The following is a 24,245-nucleotide window of genomic DNA, read 5'->3' as shown; positions in this document are numbered from 1 at the left end:
ATTCAGAATATAGTTCTTAGTATTGTCATTTTGCACGAGGCTTATTCTGAAACCACGTGTAGGTCTCAAGGCTTCTTGCAGCTTTCCTTATTTTCTTATGGTCTTGTGTTCTTATGACCGTAACTCATAGCAGATGACGAGTCCAAAGAGAAACATCATATTACATCAAGGCAGGCGGTCAGAACTACCACTCATTATTGAACTTGACAACTTTAATGTAAAAATTATAGTTCGACGGTAAAAACTACAGAAATCTAGAAAATCTATAGTAGTTTTTTTTTCGTGTAAGAAGGATATTGGCCTTAGGCAACGAAAAGGAAGAAAAAACAATAGGAAGAAAAAAGGCCCACTACGGAGATAAATACCCACAAGGAAGAAAAAGCCTGATAGGGAGAGAGAAAAAAAAGTCCAGTGGAAAGTATTAGTGTTATTGTGTCAGCAGTACCGGAGGGTAATAGAGACTTCATCATGTGACACGTCTTATTGCACCGCTTCCACGCATAGCGATCTCAGGAAAACATAAATGGATCACCTAACTGCGTCTTGAGGCGCGCTGCATCCCGCCTCCTGCACCCGAATACTTAATCGCCTCCTTATTGGTATTTGATCGATAACAATAACTATAATAATGAAGGTTAACAGTAATTCCATTAACAATAACAGTGATGCAGTATGTATGTTAAGGGGCATGTGAAAAACAAAAAAATATAAATAAATAAATAAACTCCGCAGCTTCACCGGCGTATTCATGAAAATATGTTCACTTGTATTTTTAACACTCTATCCTCTCATTGGGAATGTTTTCAAAAGCCACATAAGTGATTATGTCACGAATTACGAGTCACGAGACTAGCACAGTACATGGTACCAATCCTTGATTCTAGGGAAAGTGAGAAAGAGAATCAGTAACTCCTGGTCCTGAGTAAGTGATAGGCAAGACAAATGTCGCTCTTACCTGTAACTTAAATGTGTAAAGTACAAAGTTATCACCATACAAAGCATCTTCATCATTCATCTATGTACTTAAACTTTTTTTTTTTTCAGACAAATCTCGTTTATTGGCTATCAAAAGAGGTCACCCCATGAAGACTCCTAGGTCAGGACGGGAAATAAGCAAGAAATGGTTGGAATACATACTGAGAGAACACAAGGCAGCCACAGATTCATCTACCCTCCTTCAGGTGGATAACTTCACCGTCAGGAAAGGTACACACACACACACACACACACACACAGAGAGAGAGAGAGAGAGAGAGAGAGAGAGAGAGCATTGATACAGGTCTGGTATATCATTGTATCCATCTACATTATACTCTTGTTGCTGGAACCTGAATCATTACGTTGCCTTATATAATTTGTCAAGTATTTATAAAGGTCTTATTAATTCATATATGTTATTCATAGTATTGCTATATAATAATGGAAAAAAATTACCATTCTAAGAGATCAAATTTGTCTTATAACAATAATATTGATTGTAATTCTGCACTATCACATTTCATAGTTTGTTATGCATGTTGAATATATAAATGTATATATAATGACAGAACTATGTGAATATTATGTATTCTTACAACTCTAAAAACTACTATCAAAGAATGTTCAGTAGCAAGTATCAAATTACCCCCTTAATTGCTAAATCCTCCTTTAGCAGCATTTTTAGGGCACTACAAAAATTATTTGCTTGGACACAGAAAAATAATTGAGATTAGGAAGCAAAATTTCTTTTCTTGGCTGAAGAGCTATTCAAGAGACTGCAGTACAAAATAAGTGTTTAAAAAGTAGATGATTATTTGTCTTGCAGTGAAAGGGCTAATCTTGTCTCGGTTACCTCAACAGATCTAGGTGATGGCTACAACTCCCAGGTGATTTTCTTTAATGTGGAAACGACGGAGAAGAATGAGGCCAATTCCCCTGATGTAAAGAAGACTTACAGCCTGGTGGCAAAGCTTCTCAATGAAGAAACCGGAAGCCGTGTTTTTGCTACAAAATTCAAGATCAACTTAAAGGAATATCTGGTATACACAGATCTCATTAACACTTTCAACAAAATACTCACTGAGAAAGCACCTGAAGAGTCTCTGATCTCTCTTCCAAAGCTAATCTATGGAAAGTGCACAAAGAATGACTTTGTTTTAGTCATGGAAAATGTAGAAAATGCTGGGTATGAAACAAATGACAAGTGTAAAGGACTTGACAGTGAACAATTGATGGCTACTGTAGACAAAATAGCGAGGATTCATGCCTTATCTTATGTTTTCTGTGAGACATCAGACACCAGTAAATATTTGTCCTTGCCACGTATTGATGAGTACTTTGATATCATTATCATAATGATAGAAGGAATGCTTGAAAACACTATAGATTTCCTTAAAAGTTCTAAGGAAACAGAAGAATTAGGCAAAAAGATTAAGTTAAGTTTACCCTCTCTCAAGGAAAGAACTTTTAATTTAATGTCAAGCAACTCTTTATTCAAATGTATAATCCATGGAGACTTCTGGAATAATAATTTCATGTTTAAGTATGCTGACACACCAGATGAGCAGAGAATCATTGAAGATATAATGGTTATTGACTGGGGAAACTCTTCCTTGGGTGTTCCATTGTTTGATCTACAGTACTTAATTTACTCATCCACCCAACGCTGCATCAGAAAGGAACATCTTGACAAAGCACTAAGCCATTACCACTCTACCTTCACAACAATCACCACCAAACTTGGGTGCCCTCTCTCCAACTGGGGCCTCACAGAGCTGAAGACAGATTGGGAGAAGGGATATCCAGTAGGTTTTCTGCTTAGCTGTACACTTGTACTAGGCACTCTGAGCACCACGAACCCTTTTAGTAAAAGGCAAATTTCTGAACCTTCTATTCTCGACAAGCCATTCCTCCTTCCAGTCACGGTTTTATTGGATGCCATGAAACTGGGAATGGCCAAGGTATTCATGGCTTTGACATTCTCCTTGCGTGAAAAGCAGCTTTTTAAAAAGGTCATGAAAATGGCAATGAAAAAGCTAATGACACCAATCTTAGAGGAACTTAAGTCAGGCAAAAATGAAGCAATGAATACAAGAATTCTCGACTTAATTTATGAAGCTGATGAAAATGGACTGTTCTCAACATAATACCCTTTTTGCATTTCAAGCAAAAACCATATTTTACAACAAAACATGTGACTGAAACATTCACACTTATTAGACCATACCTCATCAAAGAGTGACACCAAATTAGTGATGGTTCATGGTTTCACTCCAGTGCTACTCTCCAAACTTTTGTCTTTTTTCAGTCTAAAGTCTAAAGTCACCTCATGAACCTTTAGCATCCATTATACCAAATGGATTAGGAATGATCAGTGATTTTGCAAACCTAGTATTATTTTGCTTTTACGAATAGCAAACATACCTGTACATACACGTCTTTTCTATTACACAATAGGAACAGCATCAGAAATACTGGATATGAAAAAGTATTCATTTTCTGAACTCTATCTTTCCATGAGAGAACACTGAAATATCAGGTATAATATGATGATACTGTAGTTAGTAAATAAATAAAAAAACAAGTGGAGTAGCAGCTTATTGCATCATCTAGAGGCAAAGACCTGCTGTGGTCATCTAGCACATATGTAACTGCTGAAAATATACAGCACTGCTTGATGTCTAGTACACATGCATATGAAATGCAGCATTAGTCTTTAGTATTTAAAAACTTTATGTATTTCTTATAAATTTCAATTCAGGTACATACTTCTAAAATGCATTATAGAATGTCATATTGTTACTTCAATGTATCAAAGCCTCTACATCTATGGTCTATGAACCTTACCTGATTCTAACCTGCATTGTCAATATTGTCAATACAATGAGATATTAATGTGCTAAGGATCCTATCACAAAAGAAAGTGAGCACCACTACAACAAATGGACAATTAGTAAGCAAATATTTGAACAGATGAGAGTCATTTCAGTTACTAAATCTACACAAAACTTGATGAATAAACAATAATAATAAAAAAAAAATAGATAATATAAGGGAAGCACTGAGGTGCTGAGACCTAAGCATCTGAGAGCATGAAAGAGTCCTATAATTATATGAGCAGTGTTAATTTATTTTTTGGGGGAGACAGGTTGCAGCCTAGTTGTGGAAGAATCTATATCAAATGCTGAATTACATAAACAAAAATTAAATACATTCGAGCATGGCTGTATTGGTATATATAGACATCTAGTGTTTTCTTTATGCTAAGCTGCCAATGCCTCTAGGTGAAAATTAAATTACTACTGGTAATATTACACACACACACACACACACACACACACACACACACACACACACACACACACACACACACACATATATATATATATATATATATATATATATATATATATATATATATATATATATATATATATATATATATATATATATATATATATATATATATATATATATATAATTGCTTTAAATATAAACATTCTTAATTGATAAAATGTGATAAGTGAATATGGGGGAAGGTTTTGTGTGTGTGTGTGTGTGTGTGTGTGTGTGTGTGTGTGTGTGTGTGTATTTGTATAATTATAATGTAAATAGACATAGATATATATGATTATAATTTATTTTCAACTATTTCACTGATTTTTTTTTTTTTTTTGTCATCATTCATGTTTTTTAGGTGCCACTTACATGTGGTAAAGGGCTAGTTATATAAAAGAAAATTTTATATTCCATATAAATAAAGTAAAACATGTTTATTACCATTAATGACTACAATTCCCATAGCTTGTTAAGTCCTAAGTCCATAAGGAAAATACTGAAGGCATTACCCAGCTTCCTTATCCTAAAGGCCTGTCCACACCAGGAAAAATTGTTTAGAAATATTTCTAAACGGTTTGGAAACAGTTTGCAAAACTGTTTCCACACAATGCTTCCTGTCCAGATCTCAGTTGTCATAGGATGCCTGTGAGTGTTGAGATTGTTGCAGCAGCCTCTGCATTTTACTTAGCACTTTTGATAATACACTCAAGGATGGGCAAGAAAAAGAAGAGTGAAGAAATTTTCATGGTGACTTGCTTCTGGCAAATCTCATAGTAGATGGAGCAGGTTTCACCAATTTTCTTTAGATGCTCCCTTTTGAACTGTATTTTGAAGGTTTTGATCTATGCCATGGCATCCATCTTCATCTTATTCTTATAATCTATGCATGTTACAACCCACAATGCTGGAAATAAATGGTGCAGTTCAGTAAGTTCTAGAGTCTAAACAATGTTTCCTGGTGTGGACAGGCCTTAACAAAACAAGCCACACAGCCTCTTAAACCACACACCACAGCCTACCAGCAAGAACAGCAACATGCCTGTCTTTTACTCCTGGCCACTTAGCCACACCACCCCATTGTGGAGATGACTGACCATCAACACCACCTGTGTTATCCAAGAACTTTTAACCCAATAAGTGATTCTTCATGGCTGTAGTGAATAATAAAAACCATGAAAGAATCCATATCAGGGATAACAGAAAATCAAAGAATAAAAGATACAGTAAGTTTTCTCACATTCACATATCCCAGCACATCAGTATTTGTATTTAGTTTTCCCAGATTAAACTGAATCACTGAAAATTTGGTAATTTTCAAGTTTTATAAAATACTACTGTAATTCAATTTATCCTTATGGAATGTGTGAGGTTGTGTGTGTGTGTGTGTGTGTGTGTGGTAATTTTCAAGTTTTATAAATACTGCTGCAATTAAATTTATTCTTATGGAATGTGTGTGTGTGTGTGTGTGTGTGTGTGTGTGTGTGTGTGATTCACCTACGGTCGTCTGCTGGTCACCCAGCCAGCCGTTACCCTACGGAAAGAGCTCAGAGCTCATAGTGACCGATCTTTGGGTAGGACCGAGACCACTTACACACCACACAACGGGACAGTGAGGTCACAACCCCTCTGGTTACATCCCATACCTACTTGCTGCTAGGTGAACAGGAGCTACACATTAAGAGGCTTGCCCATTTGCCTCGCCACGCCAGGGATTCGAACCCGTGCCTTCTTGGTTGTGAGCCAAGCGTGCTAACCACTACACTACACAGTGAAAATCTATTCCCATGCCGGGAATCGAACCCGGGCCTCCTGGGTGAAAGCCAGGGATCCTAGCCACTAGACCACATGGAACTGTGTGTGTGTGTGTGTGTGTGTGTGTGTGTGACTCAATATGGTTTTCAGGATCACATGCTGGACTTTAACTGCCAAATTTATCCTCATAGTAAGAACTTAAAGCTCATATAATCTGATTTACAGGTAAGGGTGTGACCTTTCATACATCACACAACTCACCCTTTTGTTGAGGTATCAAAAATATAAATAAATAAATAAATATATAAATTAGGTAAATAAATAAAGTATATAAAAATACATAAATAAAATAAAACTTTAGTGACACAAATCCAGTACAAATTGCCTTTCTGTCTCAACTACACCCTTTGTAGGGTTGTTACCCTAGTACACAGATGGACTTAAAATGAATCATTAACTTAAAACCATAAAATAAAAATATTTCATTAATTATAAAGTTAAGTTCAGTGGCAGCATATTAAAAAAATTAATTAAGCTCATCTTTCTAACAAAAAACAATTATTCATATCATCACGGTCAAATCAAGAATAAATCACAATTCACTGGTACACCAGCTGCAAACATGAATACAACACTGGGCATTGATGTGAATGTAAGCTAAAACATCAGGGCACCACATCAGTTTACATAATTAACATTATAATGAACCATATCTTGAAATCACAAATGTTTAAAACACCTTTGCACCCTTCTCCAGCAGTGGTTTCTCCTAGAACGAGTTTCATATATTTGAAAGAACTTTGTCATACATCACATGTGAAGACATCTGATAATACCATAACACGAATACATACACAACGGACTAGATTTTGGACGTGTACTTATTAAAAGCACTACCACTCAAATTAAAAAAGCTAAAGTACAAATATATAATACTTTAATTAACATCCATCTTTTATCCATGTACCTACCGTTCACCATAACAAAAGTTAATAGCAAATCAAATACCACAACTTCCAAAATTCAATAAATTTACAGGGAACTGAACTTCTAAATTTGAAACAAAATTTACATTGGTTGTAAAGACAGTTTTTCATTCTTTTCACTAACTGACTGTTGCTACACTGTCATATATATACCTACTGATAAAAAAGCCATCCCTTATCTTCATGATGCAGAGCAGAAGGTAAGCACCATCCATTTGACACTCATTTCTCTCAATATTCAGTATTTACTTATACATTCTAAGTCCAAAACTCACAGCATCCATGCCCATCCAGTACTACAAATTCCTGTAAATGCAGATAAAAGCTGTCACGTGCATTACCATACCCTAAAACAAATTTTTTCTTCCTTTACCATAACTATCCCTCTATCTCACACTCCCTTCAGCCAACTCATGCAGAAGCGTAAAATTTTTCACCACTATAAACAATGGCAAATTCACAGACTAATCTTATGTATACAAACCATCACTAAATATGTATGCATAACTTCAGTCTTCTCTCTGGGAAGCACAAAGCATGTGGAAAAGATGTAATATGATAAGATGAAATGGAATGAAGTACAGTAATTCAATTACCTACCAACCTTAACCATTTACATATCATCACATTGTATTAAACCTATTTTCAGCACAGACAAAAATACATATATGATATGAAACCATGGGCAGTAAATGAAGACTTCAAGAACAACCTGCTCATGTAATGCACATCTTACAAAAGGAAAGACATCCAATCACAGAGACTACAAGTTATGAGAACATTAGCACCCTGAGTGTCTGTGGTTGAAGTGAATGACATCCTCCCAAGGCAGGTCTGGCCATGTTGGGTTAATGTATTCTCTAAGCTTGACTTTACCTGAAAACAAAACAAAACAAAAAAAAATATTACTGAAAAGTCTGCATTATCATCACAAGCCCAGGTCCCACTCAAGCAAAGAGGGAGGTTCTGACTATATCAGATATAAAACTTATGACACAAATCAGAAGAATGATAACAAGAAATTCCAGACAAAAAAGAGGAGCTACAGAAACAAGCTCTTCTAACATAAGCAACCAAAATTTCATTATACATCCTAGCCTCACATACCCTTGTATTCTGAAACTTTAGCCCACTTCTTTCACTTTGACAAATGGAGTGTTCTCTCATGGGTACTTTCACTTACTTCAATTAACTTTTCACTCACTCCACTACCAGTTTACTAATAAGCCTTCTCAACACAGAAACACAATTACTAAGAGACTTTAGAAACACATAATAAATCAGCTCTGGGACTTACTGTATTAAGTGTAAGGTTGGCACCCTGCAGAGATAACCCACACCCACACACAAGGAGATTCGACCCAAAAACATCTCTGGAGACAACTGTAGATTGGTTTGATTCCTGTAGTCCCTGAACCTAAAACAAACAATTATTTAGAACACAAGGATCACCATGCTTTTTCACAAACATGCATCACTGTATTGCAAGAAGGGCAGACCTGTTATGGTAAAGGAGAGCTAAACCAGTTCAGCAATCAGACTGTGATGCAGGGACTTGGTAACATTGCTCAACTTACTTTCACACGCTGTGGTCAGTGAGAACTAGTCCTCTCTCTCAAGAAACTTAGAAATATCTTTAATTAACTCTAAGAGAATGCTTGTGGATGGATTCACAAATGTGTGTGTGTGTGTGTGTGTGTGTGTGTGTGTGTGTGTGTGTGTGTGTGTGTGTGTGTGTGTGTGTGTGTGTGTGTGTGTGTGTGTGTGTGTGTGTGTGGCTGCCTTGTCTTGGAAATTCCTATTCACACAAGACATCAACATAATAAATGGACACATAGATTTCATATAGCAAGTCTACGTGACACAATTCAGAAATCTTACAGCTACAAACAAAGCTATTCCTCTCACCTGACACACAGGGCAGATAACCTCCTCTGCCTGAAGGGCAACTTGGCTTGCCAGAGCAGCTGTATCAAAATTGAGAACATCCATGATTGTCTTCTCCTCTGTAAATAAGAACTAGTTTAATTATATAGTGAATTTGTATAGTTACAAAGGGAATATGTATAAAAACAATGCATTTAGTTTAATGATTTAACATGGTAATGGCAAGATCATAATACAAAGTAATTAAAATCAAGGTCATTCCTTAACATTTATTTCTGAAAATATTCAAATATCACAGAAGCTCTAAAGCTATATATATATATATATATATATATATATATATATATATATATATATATATATATATATATATATATATATATATATATATATATATATATAAAAATCTGCATAATTATAAATTTATCATGATCCTTTTGTTAAACTAAATGCATATAACTTATCATTAAAGAAAAATCTACATTGAGATAAAATTCAGACAGAGCATGTCAGCAGTGCATGAAACACTCTAATTAGCAGCTATTATTAATGAATGGCTACAATAATCTCACCCTCTGATATGAGTTCTTGATGAATTTCTTCCATAAGAGCCATTAATGCCTCGTCATCTTGGGAGTCATCCTGACTGAAAAAAGTTAATTTCAGACAAATACTGCTTATAAACAATTATTATCACATTTCACTTGATAATGTTTGACAAGTCCCTCCCTCACTCTCTCTTTCTCCACTTACCATGAGAGAGGAAAACCAGTGCCTGGACTCATGGCGACCCACTCCACCTCCATCGCATCCTGCACCCTCCTGGCTGCCGGCAAGTTGATGTTATTGTTATTGTTGATGGCATCTCCAGCTGAACGGAAGTGATCCACCAATTGTGATCTGCTGGACCGCAGCCGTTCCATACATCGCTGTTGATATCGCCAATGATAGAACAGATCCACGGTTCCTAAACAAAATCCCATAAGGAGCTGCATGGTGATCCTTGCAAAATATTGGGTGAAGCATGCTTACCTACCAAACCTGATAAAAGGATACAATACCAGGTGATCATAACACAATGCCTCACATTAAGAAAACCCAAAAGTTGCAACAATACACTTGAATATAATGAAAAGTACCATTTGGGCTTGTTTTCCCACAGTTAGGATTTCAAACATTAGTTAGTTTTGAGATACCATGTGGTCAAAAGTGCAGTTAGTGTGACTTTAGGCTAGTTCTGAGAGTGTAAAGCCCCACAGTTAGTGTTAGGTAATACCTATTTGTTTTCCCCACCCTAAAACATCACTTTCTCATTAATCAACAGCATTGAGTTTAGGTTCACTTCCAGGTTTTCAAAGCCTCACACTTGATGCCACACTGTCACTCTCTCAGGAGCCAAGATAGAGGTAAAATCTAACTAATTATCTTTGGCCTTTGAAAACAGTCCTCACAAGAGAAAAAGGCATTTAGGAATATGGTCTATCATCTCTCATTGTAGTTTAATGAAACTTTGAAAGGTATCCCAAGTTTAGATTTTGCTTCAAAATAGCTTATATTGTTGCCATAGCAAGACTGAAGAAAGGCAATTAGTTTAACTTTCACAGCCAAGAAACTGACAGACAAAAGATATTGCTGCTTAAAGCTGTCCAGGGAGGGGTTGCATCCAATTACGTTAAATTAAATGTGCTTCACATCACATGACCAACAGACTGACACAGGTCAGTTAGTATAACTCTGAAGATCCAAAAGGGGCAAAGCCAGCTAATATGTCAAACATGACTGGGACAGGATCTAACCATGTTTCACCTCTCTACTGTTTCTCAAGGTAAAAACAAATATAAAAATACTACGGAAATGTTGTTCAAACCTCTTATTTTTGCTTTGTCCCGTTCTACAACACAACACCCACCATCTCCTGTAGTTGATATGACATTAGGTTCAGCTGCATAAGCATGTACATGTCTGTAGTGTCTGAAAGCATGACAGCGTGTTCATGCATGCGTCTTACATCACAGAGCACTGACTCAGCATATTTTATTTTCAATGGTTAATTTGTTTGAACACAGCTAATCGATTGTCATAAACCACAAGTTTTTAACATGAATGTCTAGCATCTGCCAGGCATCAAGATGTGACTCCTTCATCCCATATCCCCATCCTGTAGGAGGCAGGATGGGAAGAGGACAAATCACACCATTACATAAAGCGGCATCATCACAGGGCATCTGGTACATAAAGCGGTGTCAGCTGGTGTTCTAGATCAACAGTCCTCCTGAAGCAGCAGTTCTCTAAGTGTCTACTTCTCTTGTGGCATCTTCTTCAGTTTGGTTCCTACTCATGCTGCCTTGCATCACTCCTGCTCACTGCCACTTTCCATGATGGCTGCTCTCTATGCCCCCTCATTCCACGGCACTTGTGACCTGTCTCTCTTCCCACGGCATGCCTCCTGTTCCCCTCCTGACCACCCTCATTATTACCTGCTCCTCATCAGTGTACCTTCCCAAGCATCCCCTATGTGCCCTCATTCTCATGTCTCCAGCTGATGCCTCAAGTCTCCTCATCGCTGTCCTTCAACCAGCGTCTACTCGCCACCATCACTTGACCTCGCCCTCGTTGCTGCCATCATGTCACCTTCATCACTACCATCACCTCACCTTTGTCACCATCACTGTCCAGCCTTCATCACCACAATCACCTTGCCTTCATTACAGCCTACACCTCACCTTCATTGCTGCCAATGCCCTGCCTTTGTTGCGCTCCTGGCTCCCGCTTCACTGACTGCCCTTCATCATACCTGACAGCAACCAACCCTCAACCTCACCTCATCACTAGTAAGGCACACAAACAAGCACTTCCACAGTACTACTTTTTTTCCAACTCTCATTCTATATTTTTGTGTTTTTCCTGTATATTAATTATTATTTTTTGTGTGTGTGTGTGTGTGTGTGTGTGTGTGTGTGTGTGTGTGTGTGTGTGTGTCTCCTTCATCCCATATCCCCATCCCGTAGGAGGAATTCTATATTTTTGTGCTTTTTCTGTATATTAATTATTATTTTGTGTATGTGTGTGTGTGTGTATAATATATATATATATATATATATATATATATATATATATATATTCTCTGTCCTTTTGTAAACATCTTATTTTACATTTTTTGTACTTACTTTCTTATATGGAACAAGTTAATTTTTTCTGCTAATTTGATGATTTTACAAAAGTTTTTTTTTCTATCAGTGCAAGCCACAAAAATGTTTTCTTTACATTCGTCAGTGATACCAAAAAAAAAATAAATAAAAAAAAATAATAATAATTCTCAGGGATCTGCACAAAAGCACAACATATTTTGGGCAGAAAAATCAAACCTCATCCAAAAAACAGACCCGGCCAAGACTGACAAATTTACTACAGAGCCTCACAGTGAGTGCTTGGTACAACATATCTTATCTATTTACTTACCTGATGGCTACCAGCCCCAGACTGCAACAGCTAGGTTCGTCCAGTAAAGCAACATCAATTGACAGTCCAAGAACTACTGACACGCCAGCCCACAAATATATACAAACAGAAAAGAAACAACAAACTGTGGATGGAATTGAGTGGCATAAACAGCTGTTAATTAGGTCCAAATATAAGTTAATGAATGGGTGTGCAGTAACATGATGATAATCACCACTGTAAAATCCTGTATCCCCATCAGATCCCTCAATTACTGAATCGTCGAGACAAATATAAATGTAAGTATTGTATGAAATTGAATAATCACCAAATTCAAATTAAGGTATCTATGTTGCCGTGATTAACTCATGTTTCTCCAACTATGAACGGAGCATTCTGGTGTGCTGGACACAGAATTCAACAGGATAAAAAGCCAACACATACCACTGGGCCAATGAACAAGACCAGGTCTATTCCTCCTCCTCCTACGACGTATTACGTAAACCGCTGACCTTCAAGGGGTTCAAGTACACACAGATGATCCAGCTGCCCTTGGTACACACGCCCTGGGGTGCGTGTCATGGGGTGCTCACCTCTCCCAGACACACCTGTCACCCCTGCCACTTACCTTGCGATAAACATCCTTCCACGGGGGAGTCCTGCCACGTGCATTCTTATACAGCTTCCTGTGGTGCAGCCTTCGCTCCGGCGTGCCTTTCTGCGTCCTGTCCATGTCTGAGTGCTTCCCGCTGGCTCGCGTGCACCGTGTTCCGGGTGTTAGGACACCAAGTTTTTGTGAGACATCTATCACTTCCTGGGCCGTCAGCTGACTGCCTCTTCCCGCCAGCCGTGTGCGCGCCCCACTACCTGTGCTATGGAGGCACACTAGAGCAAAACAAACACCCTCTGCTCCTAATACAATAAAGTCAAACTCAAAAAAGCTTAATGACTTCCTTTAGGTTCCCTGGCTAAGCATGCTACTTGTAAAATATCAGTGAGTGAGGTTAGGAATGTTGCACACGAAGTTATATCAGTATTATGAACTACTTACAGAAACATACATGTTTATTTTTTTTTCTCTCTCTCTTCCTTCTTTTAGAGTATTCCTAAAAACTGATAAGGTAGATTCCATGACTCAGTGAGCTTGCATTCACGATGATGCGTTTAATGAATTTTCTGATAATGTTTGGCGCCATATCCTTCATATATGATAATTCATAGGAAGTCCATCAAAGATAAGATTGGGTCACACACACACAAACACACACACACACACACATTTTCATTGCCTGCCTTAGCTTGAAGGAAAACCTGCATATGATATCAAGCAGTTACGTAACCTTAACTAATGTTCTTGTTTGACATATAAGGAAAAAAAATCATCCTGGCTTGTTTACAGATGTCCATCGCATAAGAGACCCACTGTCACCAGAGAGAGAGAGAGAGAGAGAGAGAGAGAGAGAGAGAGAGAGAGAGAGAGATTCATGTGCTTGCATCAGGATTTTTACTACTATTATTCATCCTCTCGCAGGGTTCTTAAAGGGCTGATGACCTCAGTATGTGCTAGCCTGAAGTATCTGGGCCTGTTTCTTTACAGTTTAACTGTGACCCTTATTCTGAAACATTTCGCTTTCTCATCACAACTATTTTCAAAGGCCACATAGATGCTTAGCCGGGTTCTCAAGACTGTTTCACATATTCATAATGTAGAAAGCTTGCTAATCTGTCACGAGAACCATAAAAACAACCTTAAAAACCCGTGTAGCTCCAATTACAACGTTTTGAATATAGTGAATGTGTGCTGCAGAAATGTTTCAGAATGGCACTATACCAGCTTCTAAAAGACAATTATTTTCTCTCTGTTAAACTAATATGGATAAAGCTGTAGTTACACTCTGTCATCTAGTATACGTAATGGAGAAAAAAAACGATTTTGGCATCTTGTATTTATTGCGTAAATAAAAGTTCTAAATTTATGAGATAACTTGCCATGCCAACAGTCTCCATGTGGTGACCTCCCACTATTATACGCTCGCTGCTCTTTACTGCCCTAGTCACGTCTTCTGGCTGGCCCGCGATTAGTATGATTCACAATGAAGGCAGGCATTATTCCTTTTTCTGTTCTTAGTTCTGGGTCTGCCTTCATCCGTATGGACAATGAAAGTTAACAAAGATCCACTTAGTTTGTCATCATAGTTATCGTCAACATGAACTGATGTTCTACTGAATCACGCAGTTAAGTCAGCAGCGTGTTAACCATATCTGTCTACTGAGCTATAATCAAAGATACATTGATGGACTCCAACGACACAGCTACTTAGTTGAATGATACCCGTTACCTGCCTTCTCTCACACTGTGAGGGAACTAAGGGAGAAGTCTGTATTTCTTCATGCCATGCTTCAGAAATGAAGTGGAGGAGTGTATTATATGACCCGTATTCAGAAACGCTTTGCCCTCTCGTAATGACGGTTTTTAAAGACCCCATAAATGGTTAGCTGGATTTTCAAGAGTGTTTCTCCTGTTCATAATGTAGAAATTTTATCAATCTATCATTATTACCGTAAAAAAATAAATAAATAAATAAAAATGAAAAAATAAAAAAAATAAATAAATAAATAAAATTCAGCATCACTTCAACAGACCATATTTAAAGAAGTCGAGGTGCGGGCAGAAGTGTTTCAGATTATGGTCTTATATCATACATAACACACGAGAGGTCACCGTGTCTGCTTCCCTTTCTTCGATTTTCTGAAGTCGTTCTAAGGCAATGAAATACTGGAGTAGCATGTACGACCCATACATCTTAGCCCTGAGACATGGGGATTTCAGAGAGCATATCGCGCGATTTCCTGCGTGACGTAACTGGAGATAAGGAGAAGAATGTGAACTGGTGGGAGCCTCTCACCTGGGAGATTCATATTCTCACAAGGTAAGAAAGAACCAAACGTGACTTTTTTTCGAATATTTGGCTAGCACGCAATTTTATTTATTCATTTTTTTATTTTTATTTTACAGTTGTTGTTTTTTTTCTCAATTCTTGTCAAAACAAAGTTTACCAAACAGAGGCCGTATTCTGAAAGGCTTTGGGCTTTCATAGGGATTATTTTCAGAGTCCTCAAAGGTGATTAATTAGCTTCTCATGGATGTTTTCTCATCGGTAGTGCAGAGCTATCAGTAAAATCACGAAGATCTTGAAAACTATAATAAATTTCACTAGAGTCTGTTCAGACAGTCAAGATAAGACACCTAATGATTTGTGGTGAGAGTTTACAGGATCACCTTATGAATGACGCGCGACTTCTTACGCTTCAAGATTACTTTACGAATATAGATCATAAGCATTATTCCACAATGAATTGCAATTTCATTCGACTTGTCCAGAGATTCATTACATTCCCGTTCTAGATCACGGACTAAGAAAGACCAAACAAAGCAAAATAAATGTTAAAATCTGGTCTTGGCCGCTCCAGGATTAGCGTCGTTAGGCTAGCGTGCATCGCTGTGCATACGTAGGCTGTCTGGTCCTGCCTCTCTGGCATAGATCGATACGGCTCCGGATTTAGAGTGGATGACTCGCCCTCCTCACATTTCTTATAACGTTCAATATGGAAATTACCAGACTTGTATTTTATGGCAAACAGCTGTGTGTGTGTGTGTGTGTGTGTGTGTGTGTGTGTGTGTGTGTGTGTGTGTGTGTGTGTGTGTGGACGCGCGCGCGCACTCACAAATATTTTATTTCAATACAAAATAATAGCAGAGATAGTCATTATCAACCATGTTTTGTCAGAAAACACTTTCATCTCATCTATCCTCCTCCTATGGTTTCTAAATTCCGTGCATTGCTTCCTCCTGGGAGCCAATCAGTGAGTTGTGTAATGTTACCAAACACTGGCAGTTGTTTGCATCTGCTTTCGGATTTATTTCGAAACTCTCCCTGCTGAATACCAGTAATCATTGCTAGTAAGGCTTCGCTATTTACGAGGGCATTCTTATCCATCTCTAGTTTTTCCCACCTGAGCTTTCTAAAAAAAAAAATAGATTCAGAGCACGCTTTTTTTTTTTTTAATACCGTATCTTCCTCCCTTGTCACTCTTGATATCATTTGCGTCGTCATGTAAGCTGATCACTGTTATGCCGCTAGTCTGCAACCACGAAGCCCTCCACCAGGATGGCACCTCTTAGCACCTCCTCATCCTCTGTACCGAACTAATCATGGCACTGGCACCACCTTTCTTACATCCGATTCTGCCAGGTGCATCTTGTGACTGTCCTGACCTCAGTGTGGCCAGTTTCAGGACCCTGGAGAGAGAAGAGCCACCTGAAACAACTCACCCACAGTGTCACCAGACCGAGACCAAGTGTACTAAGATTACCTTTCCTCAACCCGACCTGTCTCAACACAAGGAACAGCCAGGCAGACTCTCAGGGAGGAAAGCGCTATTTTATAACACCCTCCCCTCACCTCCAGTTTTTTTTTTTTTTTTTTTCGTCTTAGAGTAGTTACATATGACTTTTTAATTTCAACAGATATAGATTTTTCATTGTTATTTATTTATTTATTTTTATTTATCTATTTTATTTATTTATTTTTTTTTTTTTGTAAATCCGATTAGATTCTAGCATACAAGTAGTATGTTTATAAGTGAGTGTCGGCCACCACTTCGTCAGGCTCCCCCTTGGGGCGGATTGGTGTTAGCTTGAGAATAAGTAGAGCAGAAGAATTCACTCATGCTTTACATATTAACATTACTATGGCAATACATCGCTTGAACAGGACTTCGTAACTTGTATGTCACACACACACACACACACACACCCTTCCTCTTAAGTGTTAACTCATCCATGTCAGGCAGCGAAGGATGCCTATGGATTTAAGTATTCAGGCTCGAATGACGTAAGGGGCATTCCATCACCGACACGCCAGTACTCTCTTAGCAATAAGTGCTGTGCATGCACCAAACTACTGCCGAGTGAGATTATTCAATCCTACCAAAACATACACGATCATTGTCTCATATCCTTGAAGCAACGTGATTCCAGGCTGTCTGGCAACTCTGATCACGGTGTCCCTCATGGGTGGCATACCTTTAATGAAACGGGGACTCGGGGAGGCGTGTCTCAAGGTGACTCAAGAGTTGATAGTGTAGATGAATGCTCGGTAACCTCAGAGTGACAAATGTGGCAGGCTTCTAACCGGGATAACACACCGCAAAGGAGGAGGAGGAGGAGGGGGGGAAGGAAGATGAGAGGAAAGGGACGGGAAGAAACGGAAGGGGAGGGTTGCACTGGGCCGCGTGTGACTGCTCATAGCCCTTCTTACTTTAGTGGTGCTCACACGCTGTTCACATGCCGCCTGAGTGCCACGGCGATGATGATGATACAGCTGCTAATTCTCTGCTCGCTCTTTATTTCAGCCAGTCATCTCGAGTGTGTAGCTCCGGCTTCCCACATTACAGTCCGCGTGGAGATGTGCGGTGAGTGGGTGGCATCCACGAATCGGTGCACAAATGGCAGCAATTTAGAGTTTGTATGGAATGTGGAGACTCAGAGCGACCTTGGTGGCGTGAAGGTTGGCAGCAGGTGCGTGACGAACACTTGTGATCATGTGGTGTTATGCCGAAGCGTGAGGAGGAGGATGCTGACAAGATATCGATAGTGAACGAAAATGCATAAATAGACAACTTTTTTTTAGATCTCCTTTAGATAGATAACATTTTTGGAATCTCTTTCTGTAACTTTTTTTTTCACGAGAAGCGGCAATGAGAGGAATTTTCTCTTTTTTTTCGTTTTTTTTTTTTTTGTTTTCCTTTGTGTGTGTGTGTGTGTGTGTGTGTGTGTGTGTGTGTGTGTGTGTGTGTGTGTGTGTGTGTGTGTGTGTGTGTGTGTGTGTGTGTGTGTGTGTGTGTGTGTGCGCGCCCTTGACTAAACTCCTTGACACAGAATAAATGAAGACAAACAAACCTACATTCATACACATAAGGAAACAGAGCCTTGCAAATTCCTTTTATAATGCGTGACGAAACTCCTCGACACATAAAACATTAAAGGCACACAGACCTACATTCACAAATACACAAGTAAACACAGACCCCCATTAATGGCGGTAATTACACGCAGCCGAATTGCAGCCTTAATGGATGTATTACTTGGATCTTAACACGAACATCCTCTCAGATCAGATTCACTGTTCTAAAGACCATTACGAAATATCATTTGCGCAACAATATCAGATAACTTCCTTGCGCTGCGTGAAGTGACTGAGGCGCTTCAAGGTCCTTTATCTTCCTGTTGGATGACCGAGATGTACATGAAAGACAATTGCCCGCCCTGAAGATATGACACGGAAGAAGGGAGGGAAGGAAGGGAGGGAAGGAAGGAAGGGAGGAAGGAAGGAAGGATGAATGGATGGAGGAAAGGTGGGGGAAGGAGGAAGGAAAGCGGGAAGGAAAGTAAAAAGAAAATGAAAGAATTCAATAAACATGTAAAGATAACTAAGTGAAGTAGACTCTGAAGCGTGGTAAGAACCATGAAAACCATAAAAACGAGTACTGAAGGAAGCACAAAAGTGAAAGAAAGACACAAGAAGAGGGAGTGAAAGTAGTAAAAGAGAGGATGAAGTTATCTGAATAGACAGAGAAACGAAGTGAAAACCATGAATTTATCTAAAAGTGTATAGTGAAAACATCAAGTTGAACAATAATAAGAAAGTGCACGGTGGTATTTTTCGAAGCATTTTGAATCATCTATTAACATATATATTTCCATTTTATCTAATGTGTGTGTGTGTGTGTGTGTGTGTGTATGTATGTGTGTGTGTGTGTGTGTGTGTGTGTGTGTGTGTGTGTGTGTTAGTCGTGCTCTCAACCTTGAAAGTCGTTGGAATATGTTATCATTGACGATCGGTCTTGTTATCATATCCATCAGTCCTTAAAACAATGATAATAGTTAATGCCATTAAGATGTCCTTTTTAATTTACCATCTTGATTGTCAGGATAAGATCACTCCCATGTTTGTCTTTTGATGATTATTAATAGAGTAATGACCGAAAATGTATATAATTATTTCATTACAGTATATATATACTTTTACGTTTGTATGCCACTACTGCTGCTGCTGCTACTACTACTGCTACTACTACTACTACTACTACTACTACAACTAATACTACTACTCCAGAATTAGTACAGAAGGCTTCCAAATGACTGGGCAATTTAGTTCCGCAGGTGTCGATATTCGTCCTTTTCCTCCTCCTCCTCCTCCTCCTCCTCCTACTACTACTACTACTACTACTACTACTACTACTGCTGCTGCTGCTGCTGCTGCTGTTGCTACTACTACTATTACTACTACTACTACTACTACTACTACTACTACTACTACTACTGCTACTACTACTACTACTACTACTACTACAGCAAGCAGGCAAAGAATGAATAAAGCAATAAATAATGTGGATAAATAAATTGAAACAAATTGTAGCCGCCCCGACCCGCATATCACTTCGGGGTAACTGAGGTTCGTGCCCACTGCCCAGCTTAGTAACTCCCAGCTGACACCACCACCACCCCCACCACTACCTCTGCCCGTGAGTCAGAAAACTGAGGGACCCCACGGCGATGGCTTGTTGCTTCCCGGCTTAAAAGTGTGTAGTGTAGTAACAGAGATTTGCAGAGTCATTCATGTAAACACGTCCTGAAGTAATGGAATACTAGTTTATTTTATTTTTTATTTACTTTTTTAGGGTTAGTTTTGTTGATGGTGAATGAAGATGTGGGTACGTTTGTCCTAGCTACCCTAACCTTTTACGAAGATGATGATGATGATAGTGATGATGATGATGGTGGTGGTGGTGGTGATGACGAGGATGATGAGAAATATGAGAATGAACGAAAGAAAAAAAAAAAGACATGAAAGTTATTTGGAGGTGAGATAAGATGATAAGATGGTAACAAATCACTCGTCCAGCTTTACTTTACAACACTTTACTTACTTTTGCATCATAACAACTTAAAAAGTATTTAAAACACGCTAGAAAAAAAAAAACATACATACAAGATATAAAACAAAACAAAAAAAAATCTCTCATAGAAAACTACTAAGTAACATGACCACCGGAAAAAAGTAAACATTTCGCTTCTGGACTAAATATATTACGAGTTGCCATTGGCCACGTGAAGAGTCGCCAAGGTATGGGCAGGTGTGCGGCGATTGCGGCGGGATGAGTGAAAGGCTGGAGCATCTCGGCCACAGGAGAAAGGTTATCTTTGAGGTCTGAATATCTAAGCCACGGCAAATAACTCACTCTATTTCTCGTTATCTCGTTGACTGATCATTAAATTGCCAAAGGACATTAAATATAAGTCTAGAAAATAAATAATAAAAAGCTGAGGGAAGATAACGATAACATTCAGTACAGTTTCAAGGGCCGAGAAGATGAAGGACAGAGCACAACGCATTTCCTTACCAAGATGTGTCATAGACTAATACTTGGATTGATAAGAAAATGCCAGAGCTCAATAGTAACGCCTTTAAAGAGAACTGGATCGTGTAGAAAGAAGAACTAATTTATAACGAACAAAGCTTGCAACACGTTACACATCCGTCACTTGCTAGGTCTGTGGGCAGGGTCTGTGAAAGATAACTATAAATCTTGGCGTTGGTGTTGATCTCGTTTATTTTCTAGGTCATGTGATACTGATTATATGTGTTTATATCGATAATAGTTTCAACGTACATGCCACACACCTATTACACCTAAAGGAGCTGCCTCGTGTAGGTTTCAGTAACTTTCTTGTGTACGTCAACTGGCCTTTAGCAATCTCTTTATTCTCCTGTGTTCTTATGTACACTCCATCAGTCACATTGTTAATGATATCGAATCCAGGTGATCTTTAATTACAATTCCCTCTTCTCCTTCACCTTCACCAGCTACTCCCACACTCCCATCCGTCTTCCATTCATGATTCCATCCATCCATATCTTTCTCCTTACACCCTGGTTTTGTTATTATCTACGCACCTGTCTGTCCTTGAACCTTCTAGTGCCATCTTCATCTTATACATATCTTTATATCACCCTTACCCCCTTTCATTGTGTGTGTGTGTGTGTGTGTGTGTGTGTGTGTGCGAACGAAACAAAGAAAAAGTTCAGTCGATTGCTTCATTTTGAATCATGTTTTCAAATAAATTGTTAATCCCTTCCCTTGCTTTGGATTACGTGCTACTTTTTTTATTTATTATAATTTGTATCGTCATCACGCACTACATCGCTACCTGCCGAGCCTTACTATTGCGTATGAATCTGGTCCTTTCCCGTATTGACGTAATGGTTATTTACGCAAGGTCATGGGAAGCACACGTGTCGGGAACGAAACTCGATGTTTGTCTCTGAACAGCCTCTCTCCATAGACACCTTGTTGTGAGAACGCCTCATTCCCAAGAAGAACGCACAGTTAGACCTTCCACACGTAGGCCTACTCATTTTCTGTTTGCCCATCTACCACCTTTCTCATGCAAAGCGAACAGGATTTATTTACAATAACAAGAGATGCTGAAAGTATCGTCCCCAAGGAGGATCTTTAATAAATACTTAAACTTCCTTGAATCTCCCTGTACCTCGTTTTCCCCCTCTATACCATAAAAGTATCACGGCGGGATCAGGGATTTTTCTTGTGCACATAAAAACAAACAACTTTTTCTTTCCCCCCCTCCCCCTTTTTCTATTCTTTGAATTTTTTGGTTTGGGAATTCCTTAGTTCTGAGTACCATTTCCTCTCTGTTGAAGACGCCCAGATTCATGACGTGTTTACTTTCTTAATACCAAGTGGCAACTCCTGTGGCTTGAGGCTATGACCTGACTTGCCCCCAAACCCCCACGCGGTCAAGCAGATGTTTACCAAGCGCTGGCTCACTTGAGGTTGAGGCTCCAGTAGCAGCTCACGCCTTTAGTACCCAGTGTTGCTTATTTAGAACTGCCTCATCTACCTCTTGTGTTACATTTGTATATCTTTCGTGCTGTAAACATATAAGGTGGTCATACCAGTGTGTTTATATCGCTGTCCATCAAAACACCTAAACGGAAGGAACCATACGGTGGACCACAGCAGCCAAGCCACACCGGACAAAGGCCGCCGCCCACGTGCATCAACCTCCCTGCCCTGCTACACGCGAAAGTATACCACAGAACTTATCGTAAGTGCATGCACTGCATCATTGTCACCATCATTAGAATACAGTTATGAAGCAGACTGTAAAATTCCCATAATATATATATATATATATATATATATATATATATATATATATATATATATATATATATATATATATATATATATATATATATATATATATATATATATATATATATATATATATATATATATATATATATATATATATATATATATAATTTTTTTTTTCACTGTGATAATCCCACACATAAAAATATCAACGTTAAGAATGTACAGGTGAAAATCCAAACGCATTTCTTTTGAATTACTGGCGGCTTTCCATATCAGACGCGTCTTCCAAGGGAGTGTCTAATAAAACATAACACATGACCTTAAACGGAATATTGAAATTCTCCCAAATAATCGTACTCTGTGATCTCCGACCCTGAACTTGTCAGCCTCGCTCACTAGTGTCCTCAACTTCCCTTGTAAGTACAGCAGCACTGCCCCCTGAACCCTTCCCAAGAACCCCAACTTCCTTGACTCCGCTTCTAAAGATTCTGTATGTTTATCCTTGATCATTCCCTTTTACAGTCCTTCTAGGTTGCTCGGGAAGAGACTTACTGAAGAACAAAAGTAGAATAATATGCAATACAGTAATTTAAAAGAAACTTCTCTTTACCCCCAGATAAATATGATGTATCCGATTTCATTTGTGCAGTGTACGTTTCCGTCAAGTCATTGTTTCTGGGAATTGCAACAAAACAACCAGTCCACCTGGTCTGAGTTAATGTGTGATTGCGCACGAACTGAAGCCGAGTAAAGGAAAACAAGTTGAAAGTTCTATGTTCGCAGAGTATGCCTCATCTGCCGTCATCCAGCTGTCTCGCTGCGCTGGAGGAGGTGGCCTGCATAGTTTTAATGATTGAGTTATTGTGTTACTACTAATGTTGATATCAGTTGATAAAAATTAGTGTTGGTCACTGCAGCTGTATATACATCTACTCATGCTTGTTGATCTGTTGAAGTATGAGGCGTGTGTGAGTACGCAAGACCCAAATGAAGACTACGAAAGTACAGTGCACGTACTCATCCCACCGCATCCACTAGCAGGGACAAAACATATGTACCACACTAATTTATGTGGAAGATAATTGTATAACAGTGTATTTACGTCACACGAGCACATTTCATAATAACCTTGCAGAAAAGTGGCACAAGGCCGCCGCGACACACGTGGCTAGAGAAACGCATAAATGCTCATACATTAACACAACACCACGATTTAAGTCTCGTCGAGCACGTCATGAAGTAATATTTAGATCGACAAGTGCTGTTGGATTAGGAAATATAGATAAAATAGACATGAGTACCTGGGCTGACTCCTTATCTTCTTCGTACATATATACATATACACACACACACACCTTATCAGTGGTGCGCCCAGACAAACATTCAAGTGTAGGAGCTCCTCAGGGCGACCACAGACTCCCTACAACAGTGTGCTAGAGGTAAACTGCGTCGGTTCCTTGTTGCCTATGTGGACCCTTGAGAAACCATTAAGAGTGATTGAGAGTGGCGCGGCGTATTCCGCCTTACTACGCGATTCTTAAAATTGAGGCGTAATAATGTAATGGTGAGGTCTCTGAAAACTATTCAGTTTTGCGGAACAAAAAAATGAAAGTGCGGTAT

The 24,245-nt window shown here is 38.8% G+C and overlaps 3 protein-coding genes and 1 non-coding gene across 6 annotated transcripts in view; 2 read left to right on the top strand and 2 right to left on the bottom strand.

Annotated features, from left to right (window-relative positions):
* Positions 1 to 4,308, top strand: part of LOC135112624 (uncharacterized) — a 5,985-nt gene extending 1,677 nt beyond the window's left edge. Inside the window, exons 2-3 of the mRNA XM_064027180.1 lie at positions 1,045 to 1,206; positions 1,840 to 4,308. Coding sequence (XP_063883250.1) covers positions 1,083 to 1,206; positions 1,840 to 3,125 — 1,410 coding nt within the window. The 5' untranslated portion in view covers positions 1,045 to 1,082 and the 3' untranslated portion in view covers positions 3,126 to 4,308. The remainder of the gene's footprint in view (positions 1 to 1,044; positions 1,207 to 1,839) is intronic.
* Positions 4,309 to 6,096: 1,788 nt separating this feature from the next.
* Trnae-uuc (transfer RNA glutamic acid (anticodon UUC)) lies at positions 6,097 to 6,168 on the bottom strand. Its single transcript has one exon. It is a non-coding gene; the product is annotated as a tRNA-Glu (tRNA).
* Positions 6,169 to 6,410: 242 nt separating this feature from the next.
* LOC135112625 (RPA-interacting protein B-like) overlaps positions 6,411 to 24,245 on the bottom strand; it is an 18,494-nt gene continuing 659 nt past the window's right edge. The window contains exons 1-7 of one of the 2 annotated variants that reach the window (XM_064027182.1): positions 17,467 to 17,648; positions 13,009 to 13,252; positions 9,696 to 9,871; positions 9,515 to 9,588; positions 8,964 to 9,061; positions 8,353 to 8,472; positions 6,411 to 7,931 (exon numbers count right to left, since the gene is read on the bottom strand). In XM_064027182.1, the coding sequence (XP_063883252.1) occupies positions 7,788 to 7,931; positions 8,353 to 8,472; positions 8,964 to 9,061; positions 9,515 to 9,588; positions 9,696 to 9,871; positions 13,009 to 13,113 (717 nt within the window). In that variant the 5' untranslated portion in view covers positions 13,114 to 13,252; positions 17,467 to 17,648 and the 3' untranslated portion in view covers positions 6,411 to 7,787. Of the gene's footprint in view, positions 7,932 to 8,352; positions 8,473 to 8,963; positions 9,062 to 9,514; positions 9,589 to 9,695; positions 9,872 to 13,008; positions 13,253 to 17,466; positions 17,649 to 24,245 lie in introns of those variants that run through there. The other variant, XM_064027181.1, reaches the window with a different exon arrangement.
* LOC135112623 (ribosomal protein S6 kinase beta-1-like) overlaps positions 23,384 to 24,245 on the top strand; it is a 21,787-nt gene continuing 20,925 nt past the window's right edge. For both annotated transcript variants that reach the window (XM_064027177.1, XM_064027178.1), the window contains exon 1: positions 23,384 to 23,456. In XM_064027177.1, coding sequence (XP_063883247.1) covers positions 23,399 to 23,456 — 58 coding nt within the window. In that variant the 5' untranslated portion in view covers positions 23,384 to 23,398. The remainder of the gene's footprint in view (positions 23,457 to 24,245) is intronic.

This window comes from Scylla paramamosain, chromosome 24, assembly GCF_035594125.1.
Source record: "Scylla paramamosain isolate STU-SP2022 chromosome 24, ASM3559412v1, whole genome shotgun sequence".
Classification (NCBI taxonomy): domain Eukaryota; kingdom Metazoa; phylum Arthropoda; class Malacostraca; order Decapoda; family Portunidae; genus Scylla; species Scylla paramamosain.
The sequence above is the reverse complement of the archived record's forward strand: the minus strand, read 5'-3'. Positions and strand labels throughout refer to the sequence as shown.